The sequence below is a fragment of the Octopus sinensis genome, linkage group LG4 (genome assembly GCF_006345805.1).
Source record: "Octopus sinensis linkage group LG4, ASM634580v1, whole genome shotgun sequence".
In the NCBI taxonomy this organism is placed as follows: Eukaryota; Metazoa; Mollusca; class Cephalopoda; order Octopoda; family Octopodidae; genus Octopus; species Octopus sinensis.
In genome coordinates, this window is record NC_043000.1 from 22,067,190 (window position 1) to 22,077,606 (window position 10,417).

General features: G+C 36.1%; 1 protein-coding gene across 1 annotated transcript in view; it reads right to left on the bottom strand.

Moving 5' to 3' along the window:
* LOC115210342 (DNA replication licensing factor MCM3) overlaps positions 1-9,665 on the bottom strand; it is a 34,840-nt gene extending 25,175 nt beyond the window's left edge. The window contains exons 1-3 of the mRNA XM_029778878.2: positions 9,493-9,665; positions 5,261-5,373; positions 3,037-3,159 (exon numbers count right to left, since the gene is read on the bottom strand). Of these exons, the coding sequence (XP_029634738.1) occupies positions 3,037-3,159; positions 5,261-5,373; positions 9,493-9,561 (305 nt within the window). The 5' untranslated portion in view covers positions 9,562-9,665. The remainder of the gene's footprint in view (positions 1-3,036; positions 3,160-5,260; positions 5,374-9,492) is intronic.
* Between the last annotated feature and the right edge of the window lie 752 nt (positions 9,666-10,417).

The window sequence follows — 10,417 nt, forward strand, 5'->3', positions numbered from 1 at the left end:
ACAATAAACTGGTTATATGCACAAAATATTTTGACAATTTTTTTAATACAATTTCTTATGATATTTAGTTATAAAAAAAAAAATTTTTTTTTTGTAAGAAACATTGAATGGATATGAAGGTCCAGCATAGTAAAATAGTGAGCACAATAAGATAGGAATCAAAAGGGGTCCACTGGCAAAAAATAGGTGAGAACCACTGATCTGGATAGTTTCATAAAAACATTTACCTACTTCTAATTGAGGTACTGTTTAAAATTACTATATTAAACTTAAAGGCACTGAGATACATTTTTATCTAAAGAACTTGCAAGTTTAAGGAAAGTTCACTACAGAATCAGAAATAACACAATTTTGCAATTTTTTCTCCTTTGAACTGTTTCATATGAAAGGAAAACCTTATGAGAAGACTGAACTAATTGACCTGGATAATTTCAGGATCTTTCATAAGGATAGACTTAGATTAGGGTTTTTTGTAACCTATTATAGACCCTTAAAATAGACTGTACTTAATACTGCAAGTCAACAAAATATTTAAACAACAGTAAAATAGATCTAATCATGGTACATATTTATTCATAGGTGGACCAATCCAGTCAGATCTGAATCAAATCTATTAGATGCAAATGACTTTTTTTTTTTTAAATGGAACAATCACACAATAGTATAACAATCCATTTAGTTTCTTTCATACTGATCGCATTATCTTTTCATAATATCTTAATGTAAAGATTTTGGGGATCTTGTACATTATAAAGAGACAAATTATTTGAAAATGATGAAAATTACAAATCACATAACTATAAAGAAATGTTTTCATATTTATCAATAAAATATGGTTACTTAACTAAATCAGAACAAAAAAAAAGATTTTCTTGGGTGATCTGGCAGAATCTCTACAGTGTCAGAAAAAATGCTTAGCAACATTTCTTCCTGCTCTTTGAATTCTTAAGATTTTTAACCCTTTAGCATTCACATTACTGTCAAATGTAAACTTATTCATATTGTTTTCAACTAATCATTTATCATCTTGTAGCACTGAGATTTCAATATGATTGTATATTTTCAAAATGACATTGTAGGCAAAGTGTGAGATGCTGGATATGACCAAATTAAATGCTAAAGGGCTAAATCCCATAAAGTGCAAGGCATAGGAGTGGCTGTGTGGTAAGTAGCTTGCTTACCAACCACTTGGTTCTGGGTTCAGTCCCACTGTGCGGCACCTTGGTCAAGTGTCTTCTACTATAGCCTTGGGTCGACCAAAGCCTTGTGAGTGGATTTGGTAGAGGGAAACTGAAAGAAGCCCATCATATACATGTATATATATATGTATGTGTGTGTATATGTTTGTGTGTCTATGTTTGTCCCCCCCAACATTGCTTGACAACCGATGCTGGTGTGTTTACACCCTAGTAACTTAGCGGTTCAGCAAAAGAGACTGATAGAATAAGTACTAGGCTTACAAAGAATAAGTCCTGTGGTTGATTTGCTCGACTAAAGGCGGTGCTCCAGCATGACCACAGTCAAGTGAGTGAAACAAGTAAAAGAGTAAAGGGATCAATGGTATGAAATAAACCCTCCCCTCAAACTTATTGGTTTTTGTGCCTAAATCACAAGAATTCCTTGATTAGTTTCTAAATTAATTTCTAGTCATGGCTGTGTGGTAAGAAGTTTGCTTCCCAAGCTCATGGTTTTGGTTTCAGTCCCACTACATAACACCTTATGCAGGTGTCTTCTACTGTAGCCTCAAGCCAACCAAAGCCTTGTGAGTTGATTTGGTAGACGGAAACTGGAAGAAGCCCATCAAGTGTGTGTGTCCCACCAGAGTTAGACAACTGGTGCTGGTTTGTATTCACCTTTATATTTTAGTGATCTCTACCAATTTTCTATAGAATTTCTACCTGCAATTAATATATATACAGACTAGTCGCCAAGAATGTGCTTAAAATGTAAAATTGGTATATCCAATCATATTACACCACTAAATTTTGTGTGAAACATGGCCTATGAGAGTAGTCGATCAGCGAAGGCTGGAGGTGTTTGACAATGACTGTCTCTGCCGCATTGATCGGGTTCCTACAGCCAGTCTTCATCATCGCCTGAATCTCCGGCACCTCCCTTCGGTGCTTCAACAACGGCGCTTAAGGTGGTTCGGTCATGCAGCCCAGCATCCAAAGGGTGAGCTGATTCATGATGTCCTCCTCCCACCTCCACTTCCCAACTGGCACAAACGCTCGGGCGGGCAGCTGAAGACCTGGGCAACAACGATAAAGGAGGAACTCTCCAAACTCTCAGGTCCGCAGGTGGTCGGTCTGCGCAGATGGAACCACGAACGGCTCACAATCTCCAGTGACCTCGCACAGGACCAACAAGCGTGAGCTACCATGGTTTGTGATGCCGTCAGGACCAGAGAAGAAGCTGGCTCAACCCTCCCTGGGTGGACGCCGTCACAAGTACAAGTAGTACCACTAAATTTAGCAGCTACTTAAGCAATAAGGTCATGGATGGTTAATGTGGCTTCAAGAAGGATCAAGAACTCCTAAAATATGCACATATACCCATTGCCTATTTTTCTGTTTGCATCATTTACATAGGCATAAGGCAAGCAAGCTGACAGAATTGTTAGCACGCTGGGCAAAATGCTTAGTGATATTTCATCTGCTGCTACATTCAGAGTTCAAATTCCGCTAAGATCAACTTTGCCTCTCATCCTTTCAAGGTCGATAAATTAAATACCAGTTGCATACTGGAGATTGATCTAATCAGCTGGCCCCCTCCCCCAAAATTTCAGGCCTTGAGCCTATAATAGAAAGGATTTTTACATAGACTTATTTGTATTTGAAACATCATAACTTTCAGTGTTGGCTATAATTTCTATAGAGAATTTTGTAGAGAAACAGACATTCAAATAAAGTGTAACATTTGGTCTCAACCTATAAATGAGGTGAACCATTTCTTCTACGTTAATCTTTTAACATGAACCAAATCAACAAAAGGTACAAAATTTATTAAAAATTATAATCATTTGAATTTACGAACCTTCCTTCAAAACCAATGAAGAAATCTTCATACTGCTTACTGTAAACTGGATCAGTAGATGCTACAAGTTCTTTCAAAGCTCTTTGGAAAGCTATCACTTCTTCAAAGCATTCGTTCAATAAACTGGAAAAAAAATTTTAAATGTTCATGAAAAGCAATTCCTCACTTAAGTTTACCGAAAATTGTTTTTTATGCATGTAAAAATATTCATATTGAAATGCATGCAAGTATAAAAATCTCTCATTATCTGAAAAAAATGACAATATAACAGAACAGAATATAAGGATAGGTGCAGCTATGGTCGTGTGCTAAGGAGCTTGCTTCACAACGACATGGTTCCAGGTTCAATCCTGCTGCATAGCACCTTGGGCAAACATCTACTATTGCCTTGAGCTAACCAAAGCCCTGTGAGTGGATTTGGTAGATGGAAACTGAAAGAAGCCCATCGTGTGTGTGTGTGTGTATATATATATATATATATATATATATATATCATCATCATTGTTGTTTAACGTCCGCTTTCCATGCTGGCATGGGTTGGATGATTCGACTGAGGACTGGCAAACCAGAAGACAGCACGAGGCTCCAATCTGATCTGGCAAAGTTTCTACAGCTGGATGCCCTTCCTAACGCCAACCACTCCTAGTGTAGAGGGTGCTCTTTATGGGCCACTAGCATGAGGGCCAGTCAGGCAGTACTGGCATTGACCACGCTTGAATGGTGTTTTTTACGTGCCAGCAGCAGGGGAGCCAGTGAGGCAGTCCTGGCAAAGACCACACTCGAATGGTGCTTTTTACATGTCACTGGCAACCTACAACCCAATTAAAACAAAGCATAAATAAAATTTTATATGGTTTAGAAAAACCCAGTTGTAAGCAGATACCTTTTAGGCTCCTAACTTAGCAACTCTAAGAGGAATTAAAGAACCATCTCCAATAGATAGGCAAACAGTATCCTTATTGATAACCTTATCCATGCCAGCATGGAGGGCAGATATTAAATAATGATGATGATAATCTATGTGTGTATGTCTATCCCCAACCATTGCTTGACAACCAATGTTTGTGTGTTTATGTCTCTGTAACTAAGTGGTTCACCAAAAGAGTCCTGAGGTCAATATTTTTGACTAAAACCCTTGAGGGCAGTGCCCAGCATGGCCGCAGTCAAATGACTGAAGCAAGATAAAAGATTAAAACAATGCCAACCTATTACAATCCATATGGAATTTCCATTTCATATCACCAGAGAAAACAATTCTTAGTAACATTATTACTAAAATTATGTATTTTTATTTGTAAGTATGGCTTTGTGGTTAAAAAACTTGTTTTACAGCCACCTGGTTTGGGGTTCAATCCTACTGTGCAGCACCTTGAGCCCAGGTCGACCAATGCCCTGTGAATGAATTTGGAAGATGAAAATTGTGTGTCTTCATCATAAACCAGCACTGGTTTATGCCCCTGTAACTTAGCAGTTCAACAAAAAAGCCCAACAGAATATGTACCGGGTTTAAGAAAATAAGTAATGGGGTAAATTTTTTCAATTATGCCCCAGTATGGCAGCAGTCCAATGACTGAGAGAGCAAATGATTCCTGTGATTCACGTGTTTCTCTCAATTGATAACCCATCCAGGATCAATAAAATAAAGTAACACTCAAATATTAGGATTGATATAATCCAGGGCTGTGGAGTCAAAACAAAAAACTGACTCCAATTCCTGTACTATTGGCACTTCCGACTGACTCCTGTTTATGTAATTAAGTGATTGTGGGCTACATATCTCAAAGTATATGCAGACACTTGTTCTGAGTAAGCCTTTATGTTATAACTGGTTTATAAATACTAGTCCACTCACTTCCTTGCCTCTTTTTACATGTCCCTGTAAATTTTGGAGCCAATCCGACCCCATCTAGTGCCCCTTAACCCGTTCCAATCGCAAAATGAGACAAACAAACTTTTCGCATTTCAACTTTATAGATATTGAATAAAGATGTCAGAGTCAGCATAGTTTTACCGACTGACTCCAGCTACTCCATGGCCCTGATATAATCAACTATAAGCTTCTCCAATATTTACAGGCTTATATCTCTGCTTGGAAATCAATTACAACAATGTTAAATATCCATTTACTGCTTCCTTTAACCTATTCTATGTTATATCATCAGATAAAAGATTACCAAACACCAGCTGTTTTCCTTGCTTTTTAAGATGCAAACATTAACCTTACCTTTGAGCTCTTTTTGGAACTTTTCGACGTACATCATTTATATTCACAACAAGGCGAACCTCATTGTTATTGATCATATCACGTACTTTATTCTGATAAAAACCTTGATCATCCTGTGTAAGAAAACAAATAAAAAATTATTCTTTCAACTTTTCCTCCTAATGCAAGATTTATCTTTTATTTTGACTGTTAAAGAATAAATGACCATAGCAGAATATTCCACTCTTTGCCATTAGACAAAGTCTATGAACAACCAACTGAATCTAGAGAACACAAGTGAACAAGTAACAATTTGATGTGGCTCAACAACAACCTACTTTTTAAAAAATCGTACCAGGCTCTTAATATACTAAAAGCCATACTTTGTTTTTTTAACCAGACCTAATTTTTACTGCTTTCTCAATTTCCCATGGCAGTAGGAGTTAAATGAACATATAAATCTTAATTTGCTGAGGAAAGTGTTTTACAAATAAGCACTGTAGAATAACTGTGGTTGCTATTTTTTGGGCAATAAGATTGGAAGTTTTTATCTATGAACATGACCAAATTTTTGAGATTTAGTTCTGGATCAATGAGCTATTAACAAAACTGAACATGACTTACTCAAGTAAATGTTATTATTTTTTTCTCTCTCTAGCTTCAGCTCAGAGCTGCGGTCATGCTGATGCACTGCTGTTAGTCAGCAGAAGTTCGCCATTACCTTCTGTCGGAGATGTGTCGAGCTTAGGTGTTTTGCTCATAAACACACACATCACCCAGTCTGAGATTCGAACCCGCGAGTCCACTGCTCTAACCACTAAGCCATGTGCCTCCACCTATTAATTTAGATGTCTTGCAAACAACTTGCACATGTAAGTGCTTACCAGTGAAAAGCTCTGCATACCAGAAGCCAGCAAGTGTATGAAGTCATCAGGAGAGAATGAGTGCCATTTCAGGGCCTACCTCTATACAGCATCTTTGCACAACAGCTCTCCCCACCCCTGATATGAGGCCCTGCTTGCTAGATCAACTAGTTATCAAATAAAGCTCAATATTCTTCTAGCCATCACTCATCGTCTCTTTTTAACCAAATCTAGTGGCTAGCCTTTTCCACTATAGTTTGGATATCGCTCATGGTGGTATTTACTTAACGATGAGTTAGAACTAATGATAACAACAGTCACCTCACCATGTGTCCGACAAATCTAACCAGATACTATCTTTCACTCCAAATAATTCCTTTCCTGTATTGTATACTGAGCTTAATTCTCAGTTTCTCCACTGTAGATCCTGTCATTCTATAAAGAGCTTGACATACCTTGTTTTCAAACTCTTTATATCTTCCTTTCTCATTAGACCTCATCAACAGAATTCATATTTTTTCTGTCCAAATGATTTTGAAGACTGCAGAATAAATGATAATCAGACGGGGCAATGTCCAGCAAATATGGTGGGTGGAACATCGTTTCCCATTCAAACTGCTCCAGCCTTTGGAATGTCATCCTTGCTGTATATGGCTGAGCATTATCCTGATGGAAGAACACCTGTTTTGAAACCAAAGACGGTCGTTTTTCTTCAAGCACTGACTTAAGCCACTCAAGCTGCTCACAGTAGATCTCCTTTGTAATCGTTTAGTTTAGGTTTAAAAGTTCAAAGTGGACTAAACTTTTCATATCCCACTAAACAGATAACACCTTACATGGGTGAAGACCTTCTTTAGCTTGGGGTGTCAGTGTTTTTCCTTTCTCTACCCACTGTCTTCAGGGCTTGACATTTTTACAGAGAAACCATTTCTGTCACCAGTCACTATTCAGTCCAAAAAATATTTTCTATCCAGCTGAAAATTACAGCTTGATGATTGAGTATTTCAGCAATAAGTAAAAACTAAGTGTTGCTTAGACTAGGTTAAGTTTGGTTCAGCAGACCTATATTACAAAGAATTCCTGAGGTAACCACCTCGTCTTTTTGTCTATCAGGAACTACAATCCAATTGTATTCTTTGAAAACGACAGGCTGTGATTGAAAGAGAATAGGCTACTATTTGTAAGTAGATCAAGAGACATTACAGAAAATCCATCGTTGGCTTTAAATCTTAAATATTTTCAGCCCCAAAACTTTAACTAGGGATTTTCATTTTTTGCCCCTATTCTCTTTCATTTGCCAATGACAATACCTCAACAATGTAAATAATATAAATAACGCCTTTTTTTTTTCTTCTTTACTTTAAAAACGTTATAGAAACCAAAAGATTCCTCGTAATCTTAAAAAAAAAGAAAAGAAAAAGAACTGCCAAAGAAAGTTTATTTAAACAGTGATCTGCTCTTCTGGATATTGTCAAACGAAGAAATACCAACGGACGTTTTTCTTTACTTTTCTGCCATTCGCAATCGTTTTAATCTCTTGTTGTCAATCGGAGTAACTTTAAGTCAATGTTTCATTTTCAGTGTTAAATGTACATTGCACTGGATGCCTTGGGGTATCTGTTTCGGCTCTTTCGTTCTGAGTTTAAATCTCACTATTTTAAGAGATGAATTCAATTTGTCGCCCGGCTTAACACCTGATCCTTCTGTTCCTCAGCAGAATCTTTTCTGTTGCAAGCATTCGAGTCATGTCTCCAATACCTTCTCCTCATCATTCCCACCTATATCAGCTGTCCTGCAAGGAGTTAGGCACGCTGCCTTTTACTGGTTATTAAATGATATTTAGACATGTAAAGTTGAAAAAGTATGTGTATCTCAAGCTTTGTTAGATATTTAATGGAGTTTGAATGGAAATGACGTAACGACACTTTCACAGCAGCAGGTGCAAAACTTTTTTCTTACCAATTCAAGAACAATGTAAAGCAACTGTGGATAAATTAGCAGTGACCTCAATTGTTAAATAAAATAGCTTTTCATCGTTAATACTATTTTTGATGTATTTGCCTATCATTTTCATTTGTTGTCTCCATAAGAATTGCACAATAGAAATAGAAGTGTAAAGGACTATAGGTATACCTACATACGTGCCTCCCGACTTTGCTCCCTCGTAACTTCCAGAAAACGGATTTTCTACATATTCGCTTTTATAAATGCAGATTCCGATTATATCGGAATTTGCATTGATAAAAATTTTCCGGGAGAGGAGTTTCAGAAAGTTCACACGAATCGGCTTTGTTTCCTCATGACTTTCAGAAAATGCAATTTGGCCAAATTTTCTACAAACACCTTTCAGAGTGTAAATTATGATTATACTGGAATTTGATGTGAGGAGAAAATGGTGAGCACACACACACATGCATACCAACTGAGACACATCACTTTTTCTTTTTTTTTTTCCGAAATTTCAACTATCATTTTGTGGATACATGATATGTAATCAGTATGAATGCGTGAACCAATGTTTTTTTTCTTTTCTTATAATTGAATTCCGACATAATCAGAATCTACACACTGAAAGGTATATCCATTTATCTGAATGTCATGAGGAAACAAAGAACAATCGTGTGAATTTTCCGAAACTCCTCTTCCCACCAACAGAAAAACTTTTCCACAATTAGCAATATAATCGGAATCTACACTATATGAAGCTTATTCGTAGAAAATTTCACTAAAAAACATCAATTTTTCTGGAAGTTATGAGGAAATAAATTCGCGGGGTATCACATCATTTGTGCAGGTAAGCCTTATTGGCATGTCTGCTCGATCAACGTTGTTAGACATCTACTGGATCACCGCTAATTTGGATTAACGTTTACCTACAATATTACTTTAATTCGTTACAGTAAAATAAAATTATTACGATTTATGTGTGATATGTGGAGTTTGAGAAACCAACAGCAGTTCCAAATTTAAACAAAGGAAACTCAGTTAACTTGTGAGTTATTAGAAAAAATATACCACCTATACTGAATATGCAAAAATCTAACTTCAAGATGTGTAATTTTATATTTTAAGACTTAGAAATCTGTAAATATATGGCAGTTATAAGTTATAAAATAAAAATATTGTCTTGGTGAAAAAAACTCTGGATGAAACAAATAATTTTATAAAGAAATGATAAGAAGCATTTTCAATAATCAGTCAAAGCCAATTATACCAAAAGAAAACAAATAAGACAAGAAACTGAACTTGGCTACCAATATTATTGGCGACGGCAAGATAATAAAACATAGACTAGGAAAAGTTGGGGAAAATTTAGAGCAAGAAAAAGCCCGGGAAAAGTAATATTATTTTGAGAATTAAAAATCAGAGAAACATCGTTGTATAACTTACATCATCATCCAGGAAGTCTAAATACTCCCTCTGGAGATCACGAATGCGTTGATCAACGTCTGTAGTCATTATTAATTATAAAACTTAGTGGAAAATTGAATTTCCTTAGAAATATTCCCGCAACAAAGGTGAACTCGCCACGTTAGTTGTGCTAAAATTTCCCGCCAAAAATTGGTCATGTGATCAGGCACGTGACTTATTATAATAGAACAATTAAAAAGCGGAATAGTAAAACATTTTCTATTCAGTAGTAGATATAAGACTTTATAATTTATTGCTAACATAATCATGTGTGTATAGATATTTTTATATGAAAAAAGGTAAAACATTTTTATTGAGATTTGTGAAGAAATTTGTGACAAGGTTAAAGTATTTAATGCAATATTTATTATTCAAAATCAGAAAAATATAAATATTCATAAGCTCATTAATATTAAACTTTCTACTGTGATGGTTTTAGATAGAACATGAGATTATCTTCAAGAAGATTAAGACTGTGTAGTAGAAGCTATTATGATACATTTACGTAACTAATTCTTTGGGGAAAGGAATATAAGCATCACAAAATACTCTGAGCCGTTGTGCACCATTAAAACGAAATCTGGATTGACACCAGTCAGATCAATGGGTGGTGGAATCAGCAGAGCGACGAACAAACTGCCTAGTGGTATTTAGTTACGTCTCTATGCTTTGAGTTTCAAATCCTACCGAGGTCACTTTGACTTTCATCCTTGCAGGATCGATAAAATATTTTTTAAATGCCAATTAAATATTAAGGTTATACCCTTCATCCTGAATATGTTCAGAGTCAATATTACACAAAGTGACCCCAACTCATTGAAATACGCTGTATTATCGTGATTTCTTTGACAAGGTCGGGGTTAATAGACGATTTCGTGTATTGTTGTCATTATTTTATAGAGCC